The 21,085-nt window shown below is 48.4% G+C and overlaps 1 protein-coding gene across 1 annotated transcript in view; it reads right to left on the reverse strand.

Moving 5' to 3' along the window:
* Window positions 1-1,523: 1,523 nt before the first annotated feature.
* TRANK1 (tetratricopeptide repeat and ankyrin repeat containing 1) overlaps window positions 1,524-21,085 on the reverse strand; it is an 82,398-nt gene continuing 62,836 nt past the window's right edge. Inside the window, exons 17-23 of the mRNA XM_034991895.1 lie at window positions 20,117-20,205; window positions 16,645-16,748; window positions 16,402-16,534; window positions 11,234-11,379; window positions 5,049-8,098; window positions 4,089-4,187; window positions 1,524-2,865 (exon numbers count right to left, since the gene is read on the reverse strand). Of these exons, the coding sequence (XP_034847786.1) occupies window positions 2,765-2,865; window positions 4,089-4,187; window positions 5,049-8,098; window positions 11,234-11,379; window positions 16,402-16,534; window positions 16,645-16,748; window positions 20,117-20,205 (3,722 nt within the window). The 3' untranslated portion in view covers window positions 1,524-2,764. The remainder of the gene's footprint in view (window positions 2,866-4,088; window positions 4,188-5,048; window positions 8,099-11,233; window positions 11,380-16,401; window positions 16,535-16,644; window positions 16,749-20,116; window positions 20,206-21,085) is intronic.

Here is a 21,085-nt window from a genome sequence, read left to right on the forward strand (position 1 = left end):
ATCATGACAGAGCTCCAGCCTGGGGGAACCCCAGGAGAGAGTTAACACAGCAGGCCTGACTGCTCTCTTTTGAAAGGCCTGCTTACAAGGTTTCCCCTTGGCTGGTGTCTGGTAACTTGAATTTCTGGAGGGTTCCTGCCATCTCCAGAACTAATAACCATGGCTCAAAGTGCTCAAACTATTTGTACAATGTAGTTTATGCTGAACACCTGCTTTCCTTGAGACACTGTGACTTTGCTAGGTTCTAGGCAGAAGATGCCCACATGACCAGCCCCCATTAAAAACTCAGAGCCCTGAGTCTCTAATAAATTTTGATTGGCAGCAATTCACATGTGTTGTCACACTCTTCGGTGGGGGAACTAAGCATGTCCTGTGTGAGTCCACTTGGAGAGGACCCTCAGAAGCCTGCACCTGGTATCCCCCTCCTGCCCCCCGCCCCAGAGTCGGCCCATGTGCCTTTTCCCTTTGCAGATGGTGCTTGGTACGCTTTGGCTATAATAAATCAGAGCTATGAATACAACTACATGCTGAGTCCTCGAGCCATCTAGTGAATTACCAAACCTGAGAGTAGTCTTGGGAATCTCTGACACACAGCCCCCGTCCTGGATTTCCGGGCAAGGCCTGGGACACCAAAGCCCCTGCTACTGGGAGGGCCTATGGATTGAGGTCATTGGTGGGAATTACTGACCCTGCTGCTAAATCCCATTCCTCACTCCCAACCTCCGCACCCACACCCTAAGCCCCCCTACAATTGAGAAGGTGGATTCCTGAGAGTGGTTCTCTCTAGGAGGTTCTATCAGACAGTGTTGATATACAAGACAGCAGGCTCATCTGGCCCAGTTATGAGCCTCCTGGACCTCGAACCATAGGATCAGAGGACACTTTGTTTCCTGAGACTCGGCTGTCCTGCTCACCCAACATAAGCAAACCCTGAGATCACACAACCAAGACCAGAGGGTGCTCAAACCCCTGGCAACAACCTACAGAACCACTGGGCATCAGGGCACAAAGGGCTCTTGGACCATTCGATTCCCCCAAAGGGGAAACTGAGGCCCCACTGGGCTACATAAATGCAGCTGCCACCCCGTGCGATATGCATTTCTATCATGGCTGCTTTCCCACGTCTCCACCTCCCCCTCACAGCAGACTCCGAGCCCCCAAGGGGGTGCCGCATCTAGGCACTCAGTGATCTGATGCACCCCAGGTTACACCACTCTGTAAGGGTGGGAGAGGATTCGACTCCGGGTCTCCTGCCTCCCAGGGCTATGTTCTCGTTGGCGGCAGTGCCCAGAGGCAGCACTGACAAAACTCCTTATAGTCCACACCCCAAATGCTCAGGAGGCCCAGGCAAGGCCTCAGGAGACACCGCAACCAGCCCTGAGTCCCTGGATGTCTTCATTTCAGAAGGCACAGCGAGCTTCTGCCGGGGTCGGCATCAACCAGCTGGTCAGAGAGAACCAGTGCCCAGATTTACCCTTTACTCTCTGAGTGGAGACTAGAAACAATAAATGGGCGGCTCCAGGTAAGAGAAATGATTTAACTTTATAAAAATGTGATAATACAGTAAGATCTGATTGGGTTTTTTCCCTTTTGTTCTGGCAAGTTTATAAAAAAAACACCTGGAATAAAAATTAGAAACACAACCTAATAAAAATTAGAAACAAGGAAACAGAGTCATTTAGAAAGACAATAAGGAGAAAATAAGCAGCAAAAGCAGCAGAACACGGGGAGCAAGCTGGCTCTGCTGTGCGGACAGAGCGATGAAGGGCCCACATAACCCGAGCTTTCACAGCAGGCTGGGCTGAGGGGCAGGGGAGAGGGTGGGCAGGAGCCATGAGTGGCATGGAGGCCTCCAGAATGGGACCACACTGATGGCCGCTGGCTCAGTGGGGCCTGGGCGTGAAGCTATAATAGCGTCCTTCAAACAAGAAAACGAGACACATAGGGCCACATACAAACACTTTTTGGAATGTCTGCACCATAGCGAAGGCAGAGTTAGGACCATCTTGGAGAGGCAGGCTGGGAACCCCCCCGCAACATCCCCCAGGTTGCCTCCTAGGGCAAAAGTCCTGAGGCTCCCGCCCACAGGACGTGGGCGGGGGGGGAGGGGGAGGGGAGAGTTCTGGACTACATTCTGAGGTAGTCTAACCGTGACTTGCACAGGGAGCTAAAAATCATCCCCCCCAAAAATGGGGAGGAGGGCAGAAAGGGTGCGCAGACAGAAGAAGCCACTGTACATAACAGAAGGGACCTTGCTACAAGTAGGTTCAGAGATGACCAGAGGGTATGTCCTGGGGTCACAAGAGGCCAGCGGTGGGCCCACAGGGACCCCGGGCGCACATGGGGTTCCTGACCCTGCAGCCGCATGAAAGGAAATGAGGGAACCCATGGAGGGATTTCCCTGCCAGGAGCAGCGCCAACTCTGAGGTGAGGGGTGTCCCTTGCTGATGACTCACGTCACAATGGGGATGCGCCAAAGAACCTCAGAGCTTTGAGGTGAGGCATCCCGAGGTTATTTCAGCTATGACTCCTCTCATCTGAACAAGTTCTAGAGAGAATTACCACTGCTAGACTTCCAGGCGACAGAGTGATCAGGTCAAAGCCACCGGTGAGAAAAATAACAAGAACAAAAATCAAAGGTGTTGCTAGACTCCCCTACTTTTTTAAGCTAATTTACATTCCTTTTCTCTTCTGCTCCAGCACTCAGAATTCTAAGTCAGGATGGAATGTTCTGAAGGCCTAGGAGGCAGCAGCTGTGTGGACGTTAGTATTTTCTCTGCTTTCTACATTTCCGCGGACGCCTTCGAGGACGGAGCTCACCAAAATCTTCCACTTCATTTTCGTAATCATCTTCCTGAATGATACCTGTTTCAAAAGCAAAAAACATGTGCTGTGATGAGCCCTGGGGGTTATACACAACTACTGAATCGTTGATCACCACATCAAAAACTAATGATGTACTATATGCTGGCTAACTGAACATCATTAAAAAAAAAGCACAAAAACAAACAAAAAACCGGACACAAAGTACAGAATGGTGATTTCTTTTTTCACTCCACTATTAAATATAACATGCTAGTAAAACCTGATATCCCTGTAATCGTTTTAAATTAAAGGTGGGGAGAAAGCCTGAATCAGAGCCCAACTGAACACCCTTCTCTAGAATTAAGTTCTTATACAAGGCTGGTTCCTCTGCTCTTATTTCAGAGACCTTTCAAATGGCAAAGACATCAAACAAAACCTAAGCTCAACCACAAACTTGAGTTGGTATACCAGTTATCTTCCTTTTGAAACAATCATAAAAATCATAGTCCCAGCAGGACACTATATTCTAAAGATTTTTTACTGCCAAAAATATGTGCGCCAAGTACCTTCTAGTTTTTCCCAGCTCTGGGGTCTGGATTTTCCAGTAGCAGCTGGACTGATTAGGAGGACCCACAGAAGAACATTCTGGGGCACATGAAATATTTGGAGTAAGAAGAAATAAGACCCAGCCAAAAGTGGGCAACAATTGGAATGGGCAAGAGGGAAGACTTCCCAGATGATAAAGAATTTGGCAAGATCACTCTGTCAGGAGAGTAACTTGACTCACTCCATATAAGCCCTTAACCCTCTATGGGAAGGTGCATGCAAGTTTCCCCAATGATTTTGTTTGCTTTGGTCACAGATGTGTTTGTTTTATATCCCCAAGCCCAAAACAATGCTGATACATACTAGACATTCAATAAATATCCACTAACTTACATGAATGGTTCACACAGGCAAGCATATTTACCAAGAGGGGGTTTTTCAATACTTTGTCTATCCTTGGGAGTCACTGTATTGAGCCTGAGTAGTGATTAGATGTCATCGATAACAGCTCATGAGAGGCCAAAGAGGTTGTCGAAAAAGCAACTAAAGGGAGCCCTCCCAGTCAGCTGGGGAAACTGGGATACTATGTTGCTAATAATTTGACTGACTGGGGCAATGCACCCAGACAGTGAGTGGCCACTGTTGACACCATAGACAACCTTCACATTGACCTGGGAGTCAGCAGAACCAAGAATCACGAGACCCAGAGCATTATCCTGGGATAAAGGGCTCCTTACCTTCTTCCTTTAAGCGGAGTTCTGTCTTCATCAGCCACTCCTGTGCATCCCTGACTGACGGGATGAGAATGTTGACCAACCGAACCATCACTTCCTCTGCTGCAGGAACCAAAGAACAAGGGTTCTGAGTGAGCGGGCCGCTGCAGAGACCAGACCACTCAGTACTAGAGCCAAGGCCCCCACTTCCCAAGAGCCTGTCTCTGTGTTTCCCCTGAGGGGGATAATGGGATAAGGACCCACAGCCACCTTCTGCCACCACAAACGTTATAAATTACAATTACATACCATCACTGCGTGTCTATAAAGATTGCCAATAGCAAACCTCTCAAGGAAGCTTTGCTCAACATGTCACTAAACCTTAAACTAGAGTGTCCGGATTATAGAATAAGTTTTAAATACCTAGTTTCACTAATTTTATACATAATGTGACTTCCACGCAGTGTTGCTAAGAAATAGCTAATAAGGAAGTTAGAGGAAATCTGATTCAAAGACCACATAGGAATTCTTATTGTTAAAGTCTCACACTGGGTATGGTTTAAGAACCCTCCTAAAAGGATGACACCAGTTACGCACCTCCGGATCTTAGTCAAGGGTTCAGTACAGAGTAGGTGTTCAAGAAATGATCACTGATGAACAGATCAGAAGCTTTCCTCAAGACTGAACGCTTTCCCTATATCCTTGCCACAGAACTAGTTAGCAAGCCCTCTTCTTGTCTGTAGTACCAGGGGAAACCATCCTGACCCAAGATAATCACAATGTTTTAACTGGGGGTGGGGTGGTTCAAAGAATGGGGTTTTGCTGTACTTTGAGAACACATGTTCCTCACTTGTATTTCTTGGCCAACGCCAAGTTCTGTCATCTCCAGGACAGACCTCACCACAAAAGGACTTGACTCTGACATGTGTTCTCAAAGCCTGGGTTCTAACACCACCTGGGCCCCAATTTCTGAGGACCCCTTACCGCCAGCCCAGGCCTTGCGCCTGTAGAGGTCCTCCACCGTATCCAAAACCTTCTTGATGTTCTCCTGGACCTTCCTCTGCAGCATGTGGCTGTGCTCTTTGGAGCCCAGGTGACTGCGGATCCACATGCTCTGCTCAATGTCCTGTACCACCAGCTTGCCTTCATCAATGGCCGGGTCCACGTTCTCACGGAAAAATTCCGAGTACTTCTGATAGGCCACCTGCTGCCTCTGATGACCTTCTAGGAGGATGTGCTGCTCGTAAGACTCGTTATTCCTCTCCTGACCCTCTGTGTCTCCCAGCTCGGCCCTGGAAATGGCCACCGCCTCTGAAACCTCTCCCTCAAATGCCTTCCCGGGGCTGAAATAGTTGTCAGGACCTCGGGTGAACTTCACCCCACACAGGTCGCACTGGGTCCTGTCGACGTCGGCCTTCTTGAAGTTCCCGGCCCCGGGCTCCCTGGTCTCCTCCCGGAAGCACTCTGTCTGCGCACTCACCCTTCTCCTCCAGCTGATGCACAGGGACACCACCAGGCAGGCCCTTCTCAGCTTCCGCTGGATGGAAGCCTTCCACTGCTTCTGGGAAAGGATAGCAGCCAGGAGGTGGTCCCGGTCTTCCAAGGCCAGCTCATCAGTCTCGTCCTGACCAAACTCACACTCTGGCTCAGCAGAGTAGTCCACGGAGTCCACACAGAGCAGGCGGCTTAGTTTCACCTCCTCGTGATAGAGGCCGCGCACCACAGACCCCTTGGTGTGCACGCTGTCCCACCGCCAGTGGCAGTCCATCAGGTACTCTTCGTCCCGCTCAGAGAGCAGGTCCTGCAGCGCCTCAGCCACAGACTTCACGGTGACCTCCGTCAACACCCGCTTGACCACTTTCAGGAGCCTCTCGGGAACCTGGTCCGGGGAGTCCATGCTCATCAGCTGCAGCCTCATCTGGATCTCCTGGAAGTGGCGGTGCAGAAGAGGTTTGCAGTACGGCTGCAAGAGCTCCTCGGCATTCACCAGCATCACCAGGCACAGCACCAGGGTCCGCTCTGCCTCACCAGACACCACGTAGTCTATCTCAGCGAAGGCATCGAGCAGGACATTGAAGTTCACGTTCTCACAGCCGCAGAGCACCTTGACAAGGTAGGAGAGGTGGAACCGGAAATCCTGAATGGCCCTTGTCACGTCCTTGGGTTTGTATTCCTGAATGATGCAGAACACGTCCCCGAGCTCCCTGTCCTTCTTGCTGAACAGGAACTCCCAGTAGTGCAAGAGCGCGATGTAGCTCTTGGGGAGGCACAGGATGGCATTCTTCCAGAGGCGGGCCAGAACCACCGCACAGTGGACAAACTGGAACTCCAACAGGGCCACGGTGTTCCCGATGCTGGGGATGAGCGGTTCTTTGCACCTCTTGACCAGTACATTCATGAAGCGGAAAAAGAGCCTCTTGCAGTCTTCTGGGTTCCTGTATACATAGAACTGGTCAATGCAATTCTCCAGCAGCCGGATGAAGCAAAGGTGGGTCTTCTCGGTATTGTCGTCATCCTTGTTGGGCGCCAACATGCCGAATTTTCCTTCTATTCCCTTCATCTTGCTGCCTCTCCCCCTGCCCCTTTCCTCTTTTTCAGCCTCTAGAGCTTTGAGTTCCCTGTTGTAGTTGTCCTCCTCCTGGTGGAGCAGCTTTTCAAACTCCTCCGGATAGTTGGAGGAGACAAGGAAAGCCTGCATGGCGCTCAGCCACAGGTCCGTAGACTCCCGGCGGCTTCGTGCCCTTTCGTTTTGAAACAAAAAATGGATGTACTCTTTCAGAACAGACCTGCAGGATCGAAAGGATTTGTAGTCTCTTTTGAGGATTTCTTTGCATGCCATGGGGTTTTCTGACAACACTCTCTGATGGAAATGCTTAGGGAAGAGGACATTCAGGAAGGATTTGCAAAGGCCATACCTATCTGTAGGCAAAATATAATCAATGTCTTCAAGTTCTTCTGCCAAGATTTTAGGGAATACTTTTTTGGCTTCCAAAAGCAACCCACTGATGGCCACCAAGTGCATTTTTGACTGAACCAAACACTTGGCCTCGCAACGCCGCAAAGGCCTATGGAAATCTTTACAGTTTTCATCCTCACATTTCAAGCCTACAATAAACCTCATGCAGACGCCTGGGTAGGTCTTCCCAAGCAGGCTCTGTGTGATCTGACACAGCCTACTCAAAAGGTGTTTGTTGAGGGCTAATTTCACTTGGTCAGTCATTATCAAGAAATAGTCTTTTGTTTTCTTCTCTTTCAAGTTCAAATCCAGGTCAAAAATTATTTTTAATATGGGCCCAGGGTCATTCTGAGCTATCTGGCAATACTTGGCATCCACCTGAGAAATTCCAAAAAACTCAAAGCAAGACTTGACCATCTCCTTCTCCGCATTGTTGGTCACTCTTTTGAGGGCCCTGACCAGATGGAGGAGGACTTCCAGACCCCCCGGAGCCAGGGCCAGGACCTTCTCAGGCTCGGCCTCACAATGGCTGGCGGCTTCGTAGAGCGCCTCCACCACTCCAGCTGAGTGATTGAGTTTGTTAAACTTGAAGAAGGCGTCCTTGAGCTTTTGAAAGTCTCTCAGGATCACCCCCTGGAGGAAATGGGCCTCAGCGATGCCAGACAACTGATTGGTTTGAGAGCAGAGGTCAAGGGCTTCTCTCAGAATGGCCTTGGTGTGCTCTACATCTGAATCCCTGGCTACATTGAGGCGGGCAGCCCCCAGCAGACACGAGGCCTGGAAGTCCTTGTCAGCAGTGAGCCTGGCGGCCTCCAACAGGCAGCCATGTTGCTTCATCAGCAAGGCAGCCTCTTCTCGCCGACCTTCCCTGTTCAGCAGTTCTGCAGCTTCTGCAAGCCGTCTGCGAGACTTCAGGAACACCAGCTGGTCTTCTATGTCTAGCTTTGAGAGGACAGTCATCATCTCCTTGATCTTATTTGCACTCAGGTACTTTGCTGCCGCTTCCAGGTAAAACTGACTGGCAGAATAAGACAGCTTGGATATGGGAAGGGTCTTGGCCCTTAGCATTTCTTCGTACCTGCATCGACAGACAACACAAATGTCAACCTATTACCACCCAACAGAAAATGTTCTCCAAAATACAGCACAGAGCCCGTTTACAATTCCCACACGTAGATATAAATAACAAAATAGGACCTAAACCTATCCAGCATCTTTACAAATGCTTCATTTCACACGGATAAAATTAATTCTTTCTTCTCCAGAGGAGCCAGCATTAGTATATTTAATTAATGAAACATAATGGAGTTGCAACCTAAGCAAATGGAAGTTAGGGTTGAAAGTCAATTTGAGGGGCAACAATTATGCATAATCAAAATTATCCCTGAAAAGAAAAAACCCTTAAACTTTCATAAAAGCATGATAATCATTTTGGGTCTACAGCTCCATTGAGTCTGAGACAGGACTAATGAGAAAGGGTGAAGACAGAGACTGCACACATACCGTACAGCAGGACAGTAACCTTCCTCTTATTACCCATACTGTGATTTTTCTCTTCTGCCAGGTATGCATGTGGTTGAGTTAGAGTGAGATTAATGAGGCTCTGAATGCTCCCCTTTACTCTGCTGATCAAAGTCAGTATATCCCACACCACAGTCCCACAGTCTTCGAGGCACTGGAACAATCCAATAAAATATGCTTGCTTTTGAACTCTCATGGGATAAAATCCATTTCATCACAACCAGAAAAGTGCCCAGGTGCCTTATGATGCCCCAGAGTTATGCTACAAACATCAGATTTCCTAGCAGAACAGGCTTCCCATGAGGGGTGTAAATAAAAATGAAGAAAGGGAGTATACTTTACATGTGAGCATTGGCTGATGGAGTAAGGAGTAGTTTTAGCAAGTATAAAGAACTACCCACGTATTTTCTTTTCAAATTTAAAATGTCCTCAATACACTGTGAGTCAGGCCAGTTAGCAGTTGAATTCTACACCCAGTATGCATGGTGTTCAAAGGACACTCAAATAGATCTAGTGTGAGGCTCCAGTTAATACTCAGATTACTCTTAGATCTCAACTCAACACATCATTAGAAACTCTTAGTTCTATACCTCAATAAAGCTGAGAAAAAAATAATGAAAGAAAAAGATGTTTCTGGGGGAAATCCATGACTGACTATTCAAGGCTCTTCTGGAAAACTGAGGACAGAAGGTTATATAATGAATTAAAAGTTTAAAAAAAAAAAACCTCTCAGTCGGTTTTGTCATACAAACTCACAAGGGAATTGGCCTGGTCAATTACCCCCACCACCACTGCATAGCACCCTGATAACGGGGTACCCAATAAATATCACAGCTGGCATCCTGTTATGGACTGATAGTTTTGTCCCCTAAAATTCATACAGTCAAGCCCCAACTCCCAGTGTGGTTGTATTTGGAGATGGGATCTCTAAGGAAGTAGCTAAGGTTTAAATGAGGTCACAAGGGTGGTGCCCTGATCCAAGAGAACTAGTGTCCTTATAAGAAGACACCAGAGAGGGGCACCTGAGTGGCTAAGTCAGTTGGGCATCTGACTCTTGGTTTTGGCTTGGGTCATGGTCTCAGGGTCATGGGATCCAGCCCCACATCGGGCTCTGTGCGCAGCAGGGGGCCTGCTTGAGGATTCTCTCTCTCCCTCTCCCTCTGCCCCTCCCCTCACTCATGCACGCACACTCTCTCTCTAAAATAAACAAATTAATTTGTTTAAAAAAAGAAGAAGACACCAGAGAGTGAGCTCTCTTGCGCACTCTCTCTCCTCAAATGTCAAGGAAAGGCCACATGAGGACATAGGGAGAAGGCAGCCATCTGCAAGCCAGGGAAAGAGCTCTGAGCAGTAGTCTAACCGGCCAGAGCCTTGATCTTGGACTTCTAGCCTCTAAAACTAGGAGAAAATAAATTTTTGTCATTTAAGCCACCCAATCTATGGCATTTTGTTATGGTAGCCTGAGCTGACTAATACACACCCATTGCATGTATCACATAGAGAATAGTACCAAAGACCTGGATAAAAGAACATGCTCATTTACCAGCCATGGCCCTGAACACGTACTTTTCCATTTCCAAAAATAAAACTCAAAGTACTGAGTATCTTTACTGAGGTACTGGTTACACAAGTATATTAATTTTGTGAGAATTATGTGCACCTTTTTGAATATATACTTAAATAAAAGCTGACTTAAAAAATAAAAATCTGAAGTTTGAACATCTGGGTCAGTTATGTTCATTTTGTCATAGGTATAATTTGGTAGAAAGCAAAAGAAATGTAGAACCAACCCACACCCTACTTTTCCAGGAGCTGAGAGTGGACTCAACTCCTGCTCAACAGAAACGCAGAATAGCAGACTCTGATTCTAGCTGTCCCATACCACCAGGAAGATCTCCTAGGGGCATCAACAACATGCTATTTCTATATTCCTTGTCAACCATTAACCCCACCATCTCCACTTCACCTTTGGAATATGAACTAGGCTAAAGGTTCAAGAAGGCCTCCAGTGGTCAAGTATGAAACTTACGAGGGTACGTGTTCATACACATATGTACGAGTGCATGGCTGAGGATCTGCCAGTAGATTGTGGTGAAGCAAAATCCTGATGGCCCACTAGTGCTCTTACCTTTATCCACCCATTCAGCAAAACTGTCAACTCCACAGGTAAAGGCGGAAGAGGACAGAACCATCATTAAGCACAAAATTGCCATGTGTGTTATGTACACACTTGTAACAAACCCTTCATCTTCTTCTACCCCTTCTCCTTATGACACGGTGTCAAAGCTTATAAAGAGAGTAGAGTATATGAAATATACATATACTAAGGGTGTGTATCCTAAAAGCACTGCAATGGCTGCCAATGGGGACAGAACAGAAATGAAGACTGGCCATGAAGAGGAAGAGAATGAACAAATTAAAACCAATGGTGGGTTTGCTGTGAAGAGAAGATTATATTCCGCTCTTTTTCCTCCCACACTTCCCATCCAGCTCCTTGGGTAATCCTTTAGGCTTGGCTCTTGCCTTCAAGGAGCTCCTGACCCAGCACCAATGCCACGACTCAAGCGGAAGGAGGGTGACATGGGCAAGTCACTTCAGAAGAGCAGGATAACACCATCCAGGGTAGGATGCCCCAGAGAGCAGTGGGATGGAGGGAACAGGGTGGAGGAAGGGAGAGAATAAAACCACCTACTTTTCCACTGCAATAGCAGCTTCTTCAAAAAGCTCCTCCTGGCAGTACATTTTGAGTGCTAGATCGAATTCCTGAATCTGCTCAAAGCATCTGAAAGCATCTTTGTAGCACTGGCTTCGCTTATAGTAACAGGCAGCATCTTTTATCTAGGACAGAGTAAAACATACTCTTAGAGTATTCATAGCATAACCTTTTATCTTAAAAATAAGCCAACACCATGAATAGTATTGTCTGCTGTTAGGATCCAGTGAAAAACACTAAGACATAGGTAATATTAGGAAAACAAATTCTTTATAGGGAGAAAAAGAAAGTTAAATCCCAACCTCACACCATACACAAATTTAACCTTTAGATAGGTCAAAGATCTAAATGCGAAAACTATTGGAAGAAAATGTATGACAATATCTTTGTGACCCTGAGGTAAAGAAAGTCCTCAACAAAACCCAAAACACTCAAACATCAGGGGAAAAACTGATGGTTTCAATTATATCATAACTGTTGAACAAAGGGCATGTGAAACAAAGTTAACAGAGAGAAGACAAACATTAACATCTAGACCAGCACTGTCAAAGAGATCTTGCTGTGAAGATGGAAATGTTCTACAACTATGCTAGCCAATATGGTAGCCACTAGCCACGTGTGAAGAGTAAGTACATGAAATGTGGGTAGCGTAAAGGAGGAACCAAAATTTTTTATTTCATTTCATTTTCATCAGTTTTAACCTTATTTTCCACCTGTGGTTAATGGCTACTCCATTGGACTGGACAGGTCTAGAACATTAAATGGATTCCTACAACCACAAGAAAAAGACTCCTGGAAACCCAGCAGAAAACTAGGTAAAGGATATAAAGTGGCAGGTCACAGTGGAGGGAAACTTGAATGACTAACAAATCAATAAAGATGCTCAACCTCACTAACAAAGAATTGTGAATTAAAACCACAGTGAGACACATCCATGAAGTCTGCAAAAATTAGAAAATCAGAACCCATTGAATGTGGTCAAAAAGGTGGGGCACATGGAACCCTAATGCACAAACTGGCACCGCTGTTCTAGAAAGAAAAGTGGCTTCCACTTTCACCTAGTGAAATTAAGTACATGCATACCCTAGGGCCAGCAAGCCCACTTCTGGCAGCACCCAGGACTGGAAGGAGACACACTACACCACAGTCCTGTATGTGGCAGCAGGGAGTTGGTGGTAACTTGGATGTTCACCACTAGCGAAATGGATAAGTCAAAGGCAGGGATGTCCGTTCTGGATTACTATCAGGGGTCAGAAACCTGGCCAGACCTTAACACTATAGCAGGGCGTGGAAAAAGTAAAAAACAAAAACAAAAACAAAAACAAAAAAAACAGAAAAATATGCCATTTAAATAAGCTTAAAATATATATGTATAGAAAATATTACTATTTGCTCTTCACTTAAGCATGCAAATGGGGGCTCCACATTAAATGCACTGGAATGGCTGCCGGCGGGGGGAGAGAATGGGAACGGACAGCAACCATGAAGAGAAAGAGGACGAACAGACGAAAACCACCAGTGGGTTTGCCATGGACACAAAATTCTATCCCACTCTTCCTCCCACACTTCCAGCCAGCCCCTCGGGTAATACTTTATGCTTGGCTCTCCCAACGTTTGCCCAAATTCCCTTCCCACCACCTCCAGCACCCTCATGGCAATCCAAGCCACACCATCCAGCCTTGGCCTGTTCCCCACTGGCCTGTCTGCTTCTACTTTTGCTGCCTACACACCTCCTCCCAGAGCATCCAAACAATGAGTTCCATGTCGCTCCTGCAGTCAGAACCTTCCACCGGCTCCCTGTCACCTCTGGACAAAATCCAGTCCCGACCACGGACTTTGAGGCCCTACCTGATTTGCTCCTGCCACCCTCTCTTGCTCATTTTACCACTTCTACCCACTCACTCTGTTCTGGCCCAACCAGCTCTCTTGCTGTTTCTCGAGCTCCCCGACACACTGCCACCTTGGAGGGCTCTTGCCTGCAAGGATGCTTGGCCTGCGATGCCCTGCAGCACTGCTCACAGTCTCTGCTCAAAAGGCAGCTCCCTTAACTATAGAGAACAAACTGAGGGTTGGAGGTGGGTGGGGGATGGGCTAGACGGGGGATGGGGATTAAGGAGGGCACTAGTGATGACGGGCACCCCGTGTTATATGTAAATGATGAACCACTGAACCACTCTACTCCTGAAACCAATATTGAACTGTAGGTCAACTAACTCGAATTTAAATTTAAAAAAAGAACAAACAAAAAAAGGCAGCTCCCTGCCCACCCCCTGCCTAAAACAGCGGCACCTGACACCTCTCTCCCCTGGTCACCTGGCCTCATCAGCACGGGCATCTCCTATGCTTCTGGCTAGTCTGTCATCCCTCTCCCACACTAGGAAGGCAGAGGCCCCTGCATTGCCACCTGCTGGCCACTGAGCACCCAGAGTGCCTGGCACCCAGTAAGGGCCCATCTCTTCATGTTGAATATTTCATTTCAAAATTCTACTCACCGCACCTGAGGTCCAAAGAAAACAAAATCAAAGTGAAACAAGACAAAACACATATGCCAGACCCTCTAGTAAATCTGAGCTGGCTTTTATTTCTCTAGACAATCTACACCAAGTGCCAAAATACAAAGAAGATTCAGGTATGAGGTTCTTCTATGTCCAGAGACCTTACAGAGCAGGGAGCATCTAGACCCATCTCAGCCACATGAATACAACCCCATAACCAGAGCACCTACCACCCCATCTCTTGTCCTCTCCTGACGATGCTGATTACTCAGAAGGAAAACCCCCAAGTGGGAATGCACGTCCTCTTAGGTGCCAAGCTTGTGCCCAACCAGAGAGAGAACAGTGGGCTGGCTCTAAGCGGCAGCCCCCTGCTCTGCATGTCTGCTCCCTGAGGGGAAGGGTCCCCACCTGCCATCCAGAGCAAGGGCCTTGAGAGGTTTCCAGGGAAACCAATGTCTCTCTCAGGCAAGAAACAGGTGAGGCAGAGGAATCCCTGCAAAAAAAGTCTTATACCCCCAGGGCCGCCTCACAAACATTTCTTTGCGGGGGTAGCACACATCTGGGGGCTGGGAACACGGAGGCAATTTGGTCTAAGGATGTTGACAAAGACTGCTGCCAAGCTGATCAACTTGAATCGTGCTGGTTAGTTTGGTGGGAGGACCACATGAGGTTTGAGGCTGGCTCAGGTTGGACCCCCTTCCAGGGAGGAGCCTGAGCAAAGAAAGAGATCAGCCCCTTCCCTGGGTGGGGCTTGGAGCTGCTAGAACATACTGGGGAGAGGAAGCAGAAGAGGCTGCCACCAGAGGTCAAGCCTGTGGAAGGGGAAGGAAACAGGGAAGGCTGTGTTTCCAGGAGCAGAGTGGCCTCCACATTTTGAAGACACTGAAGTCCCGAGGAAGGGAACATAGGCTGTACTAATGGCCTACTGGTCCCTGGGCCTCCTATTTTCTGAGGAAGAGCTTGCCAGGCTAGGGGTGGGGGGGTAGGCAACGTGAGTAAGGAGAAGATCTCTGACTCAGTCATGGCAGGCACTGGTACACAAAAAGGGGACACAAAGGCTTAGGCTGGTTCCCTGTAGCCATCACCACTTAGGGTCCATGTGGTGGCATGGGAGACTGAAGGGTTGGCGACCAAGGAACATGGTAAGGTTGGAAGCTATCTTAGTTCCTAGGACCTTAGGACCCAAACTGAAATCCTTAGGACCTGCCCTGAAATCCTTATCCCATCCCCATCTCCCACACCCTAACAAGTCACATCCCCTAATAAACAGGGAGCAGGGCAGGCAGCACCAGGAGGGCCTTACGATCTTTACACGGACTTGGGGCCACACTTCAAAGTCCCCGGTAAGTGCCACCCCCACCCCACCCAATGCCCAGGGTGCTCTGAGGATCCAGGAGCTACTACATTTCACAGAGAGATGTGGAAACCCACCCCCCTCTTGGAGGGGCATAAAGCCCCTACCCCCGGGGCGGGGAGTTCAGCAGCCCCAGCTGAATCGTGTGAGGTATAGGATGGTGGCTATAGTTACCACTGTATTGTATATTTGAAAGTTACTAAGAAAATGAATCTTAAAAGACCTCATCACAAGAAAAAAAATTTTGTAACTCTGTATAGTGATGGACGTTAATGAAACTTACTGTAGTAATCATCTCACAATACATACATATATCAGATCATTAGTGGTATACCCCTAACTGATATCATTTTACATGCCAATTATATCTCAATGAGAAAGACAAAAGAATCACTAAAAAAGTCATCACCGATTGGAGGTTACGGCAATGCCAAAGTGCTGTAACAGTCTCTCACTGGTTACTTTCATCTTCTGTGTTAATCTTGTTGCAGACAAATAAAAATCTGTGACCCACCACCAGCCTGCCGACCACTCTGTGAGTAGCTAAGTTCTAATCAGCGGGTATATCCGACAGCGCTGTGATGATGGAAATATTCTAGAACAATGAGCACTTGAAGTGTGGCTAGTGAGACTGAGGAACTGTATTTGTAATTTTATTACATTTTCATTAAATTATAAATTAAATAGCCACATGTAGCTAGTGGCTGCCAGATTGGTTGGTGCACATATAGAACAATTACTGAGAACACAGAAAAACCACTATGTCAATGCCAGGCCATTCACACAGGCAGACTCCAGACCGAACATGGAGGACGGGAAGGCAGGAATATTCCAAAACCCACCTCCCCTTTGATTTGAACAACTGGGGGCGCCTGGGTGGATTAGTGGTTAAGCGTCTGCCTTCAGCTCAGGTCTTGATCCCAGGACCCTGGGATCGAGCCCCACATCGGGCTCCCTGGTCAGCGGAAAGCCTGCTTCTCCCTCTCCCACTCCCCCTGCTTGTGTTCCCTCTCTCACTGTGTCTCTCTCTGTCAAATAAATAAATAAAATCTTTGATTTGAACAATTGGCCTTCCTGTGATTAACATCAGGTCGCAAACGTTCGCACAGATGTGGACACGCATGCGCACACACACATCTCTGGAGCCACGTAAACACTCGGGCAAGTGGAGAAAAGATGGCTGCCCTATAGTCTTCAGAGCCGACCTCTCCCTCTTTGGAGGCCCAGAGCTCCTCCCTGACTCAAGCAGGGGCTGAGGGAGCCCAGTTCTCCCAGCGGAATGCAGGCTAGGCCCGTACCTTCCCCAGCCTCTCACACAGCTGGGCGGACAGCCGGAACTCCTTGGCGTAGCTCAGGCACTTAAGGGACAGCTTTGGCTCCTTGCACTCCAAATAGGTCTTGGCCAGTTCCAAGTACTCCACCTGCTTCTCCCTGGAAGAGGGAGAGAAAACAGAGTACCCATGGAATGGTGACCTAGCCCCAACAGATCCCACCAGCCAATCTCACCAGAGCGGCCCTGAGATGACCCCCAAGACTCTTACTTGGGGCTGACTTTCTTGGATTTCATGTTCAGGGCGGTGTTGTGGGCCAGCGCCAACTTCTCCTTCTCAAATGCACCTCCTTTCTGGTAACACTTGGCGGCAACCTAAAAGAGGCAAAATGTCTTGATTCCCAGCAAGGGAATGGAGGTGACATACAGAACAAGGGTTAAAGCACACGTGCCATGTTTGCACTGACAAGGCAGTGAGTCTCATCCCACATCCCAGCCCAGCCTGTGGGGGAGCAGGAACGTGCTGATGAGCTAAAAAAAAAAAAAAGGCCTCACAGGATAAAGCCCAATAATGTTACCCCCGAACACTTCCCACTCAAAGGTTCCTTTTGAAAGCACCCAGAGAGGTGCCTGGGTGGCTCAGTCGGTTAAGCGTCTGCCTTCGGCTCAGGTCATGATCCCAGGGTCCTGGGATCCAGCCCCGCATCGGGCTCCCTGCTCAGCGGGAAGCCTGCTTCTCCCTCTCCCTCTGTTCCTCCACCCCTGCTTGTGCACACGCTCTGTCTCGCTCTCTCTCTCAAATAAATAAAATCTTGAAAGTGCCCAGAATCCATGGAAAAGCTATACAGGATATATTTTTATAAGCCGCCATAATTAACACCCTCACTTAATCTTCCAATAGCCATGTGTGAGAAGTTTCATCCTTCTCATTGTATATACAGTAACAAAAACACAGAGCCGTGGGCCCAAAGTCACCCAGTGGCTCTTCTGGGCCCCACACAGGTTCTCTCTAGACGGTAACTATAATGGCTAACCAACAGTCTTGGTGAAACAGCCGCAGCACAGAAATGGGGGTAGGGATGGGGATGGAGATGGTGTCACCACACATCCCAGAAGATAACTGGCTAGAGCCCTGGGTCATGCAGGTCTGTGTTAGCAGGTACAAAGTGGGCAGACGAGCATCACAGGAATGTTGCCTGGACCCCCATTCCTGCCAGCAGAAAGCTGCTTTTCTAAAGCAGGAATGCAGACACCATGTCTCAACGCACAGGCTATAGGGCAGAAAGTCACATCTGGTCCAGCATGTAAAGATTAGGTCTCAGTGTGGGCAAGGGAAGGATTAAGTAGACAAGATGACATCTTGTTCCCTCAGGCTCTTTGCTTCAGCTTCCCCAGCCTCATGGGCCTCCTTGCATTCCCATGACCTGTGCCACACTCTTTCCCACCACAGGACTTTTACACATGCTACTCCTTCTGATTGAAATGCTCTTCCACCCCTTCTCTGTCCAGTTAACTTCATTCATCCTATAGGCCTTAGCTCAAGGCTCCTACTTAGAGCAGCCTTCCCTGGCCTCCCTGTCCAGGACAGGTGGTTCTAGGAGCAACTGGTCTCTCCTCTGTGATACCTGCAACAGCTGGGGCTGGACACTCTTCTGAGTGCCTGTCCCGCTCACCATCACATCCCTGCAACCTAAACACGGTGTTTGGCCCACAGCTCAACAGGAATTTGTTGAATGAATCAATCTCAAGTGATTGCCATTTCTATGGTGGTTCTGGAACATTCACTGACATGCAGCCAAAAACTTAATAAACCACCTGAGTCCTGAAGCCCTTTAGCAGAATCAAAATAAAATCAGGTGAGGGGAAGGCTTTTTATAACATTCTCATCTGTGCCAATTCCCATAAAAAAAGGATTTTAGATTCAAACGTTCAAAAGCCTCTTGTAAAGGGATAAAGAATTGGAAATCCACGGGCAACACATATGGGTTAACACCAACAGTGTTCTGAAAGGAATAAAGGGAAAGGCTATCTAGTTTTCCGATTTCATATCCATACCTGCTGGCCATATTATCCCGCCCTTCCCTCCCTGCTCCTCCCCCGAAAAAGGATCTTGGTTTTACAGCAACAGCCAAGGTTTAACAAGGATGGGCAGAGAAGAAAGTTTCAGAGCTCCGTCAACCTCCAGCCGCTAAATACTACAAATTTATGCAAACGCTTGGCAGACACGCCCAAACACACAATGGCGCGCATTCTGTTCTCTCACCCTTTAGGGCTGACTGCAAGGTGGCAACAGTCCTTCAGTCCTCCCTGTTTCTGCCCATGCCCCTTTACCTTGTAATTCTGCAGCTTCTCCCACCCATGCATAGACATGCTGCCTATGACCCCTCCCTTCAGATCTGGGCCATGACCTGCTCAGGCCAACAGAATGTACCAAAAGCGACAGAGGGCCAGCTCCGAGGCCAGGCGTCAGGGGGCCCCCTATGCTCCTCTGCTCTTTGAACGCTGCTGGGGCACCAGGTGAACAAGCCCAGGCTCACCCGCTGGAGGATGAAGTGCACGTGATTCAGGAACCCCATTCACGCCGATCATCCGAGCCAAGAGCCGACCAAGCCCCAGAAGCAGACCTGCTTGCGGACTGGTTGCTGAGTTCAGACGTGGGTCACCCGGCTGAGACTACAGGAGCCACTCCGCTAAATCCGGCTGTTGGTTACCGGCCCACAGGGCACCCCTCTCCCTCCCTTGCGTGACGGCAGAACCTGCCTCCGACGAAGGGCTGAAACTGCAGGACGGGACTGCTCTCCCAGACTCCCTGGCAACAGGCATGGGCACGTGACCTAGTACCGAGCAGTGAGACGTAAGGAGAAGTCCACGGGGGACTTCACGATAAAGAGAGAGACCCCCAAGAAGAAAAGCGTCCACCCTTCAGCCCTGCTTGCGATGCTGCCAAGGGAACAGGCTGCATGACCTGCTGCAGTCATTGTGCTTCTGACAAGCCGCAGATGACACAAGGAAGAAATGGAACGAGACAGGGCCCGTGATGAGTTTGTTGAGCTGAAGGTGTCTGTGCCTTGCAGGGGGAGACATCATCACCACTGCATCCTGGGAAACACACATGCCACAGTGCCCGACCGGAAACTGTGTGATGTGTAGGGATGACCGTCGGGAGAGGGATGAGGCTCTTCACGCTGGTTTCATTATTTCCAGAGGACTGGCAGAGATAACACTAGCTGGAAGAAGGCTGCTCAAGCTCACTAGGATGGCTTGTGGCCCAGAATTGGTCAACTGAGTCTAGTGATGAAGCTTAACCCCTGCTCACCAGACTCAGCTTGGCAGTCAAGTCTATGTCAGATCAAATTTGAAAAACATGAAAAACAAATGACCAATCTGTGACTATTTTAAAATGCGGTGGGACGACAGCAAAAATGTTTAAACACAGAGCACAAGAAGGAAAGAAAATAAGCAGAGGGGTTTGTCGGCGGGGCAGAGGTCATGACCCTCCATTTTCCTGCAAGTCATGCCGACACTTGGCCACGGTGGAAGGTTGTCATGCTTGCCCTGGAGAAGGAGCTGGGCGAGGAGCTCTCCTCATCGCAGGGCAGCCTGATGTTTCCGAAGAAGCACAGGCACCACAGTCTTCGCCCTATCCTGCTGGCAAGGATGATGGTGGAAAACCTGCCTGTGAGGCCTGATGAGGTCACCAGTCACAAAGACCTCCCCCACTGGCTCCCAGCCCGGCTCCTTACCTTCCAGCACTGGTGTTTAGCGTAATATTCTCCTTGTGCGATCCACTCCTCAGGCGTTGAGGTCTTAACAAACATACTGTCATCAAAGTCTAAAATGAAAAAAAAGTGGGTTTGCTTCTCTGGGTGTTCATTCCCTTAAACTTGTCCTTATGGGCTGAAGTCTGCCCCCTCCCCACCCCAAAAATGCATATGTTGAAGCCCTAAACCTCAATGCCTCAGAATGTGGGCTATATTTGGAGGCAGGGCCTTTAAAGTTGTGATGAAATTATAACAAAGCCATTCAGGTGAATCCTAGTCCAATCTATGTCCTTACAAGAAGAGGAGATTAACACACACAGAAAGACACACCAGGGGCTCACATGGAGGAAAAGCCATCTACAAGCCAAGGAGAGGGGCCTCAGAAGAAACCAAACCTGCTGACACCTTGATCTTGAACGTCTTGCCTCCAGTACTGTAAGACAATATGGTTTGTGGCTTTATTACAGCTGCCTGTGTTGTCTTTCCAGGATTCATTTTTTTTTAATTTTTTATTGTTATGTTAATCACCATACATTACATCATTAGTTTTTGATGTAGTGTCCCATGATTGTTTGTGCATAACACCCAGTGCTCCATGCAGAACGTGCCCTCTTTAATACCCATCACCAGGCTAACCCATCCTCCCACCCCCCTCACCTCTAGAACCCTCAGTTTGTTTTTCAGAGTCCATCGTCTCTCATGGTTCATCTCCCCCTCCAATTCCCCCCCTTCATTCTTCCCCTCCTGCTACATTCTTCTTCTTCTTTTTTTTTTCTTTCTTAACATATATTGCATTATTTGTTTCAGAGGTACAGATCTGTGATTCAACAGTCTTGCACAATTCACAGCGCTTACCAGAGCACATACCCTCCCCAGTGTCTATCACCCAGCCACCCCGTCCCTCCCACCCCACCCCCCACTCCAGCAACCCTCAGTTTGTTTCCTGAGATT

Source organism: Mirounga leonina, unplaced genomic scaffold (assembly GCF_011800145.1).
Source record: "Mirounga leonina isolate KUSES-001 unplaced genomic scaffold, KU_Mleo_1.0 Mir_115, whole genome shotgun sequence".
NCBI lineage: Eukaryota > Metazoa > Chordata > Mammalia > Carnivora > Phocidae > Mirounga > Mirounga leonina.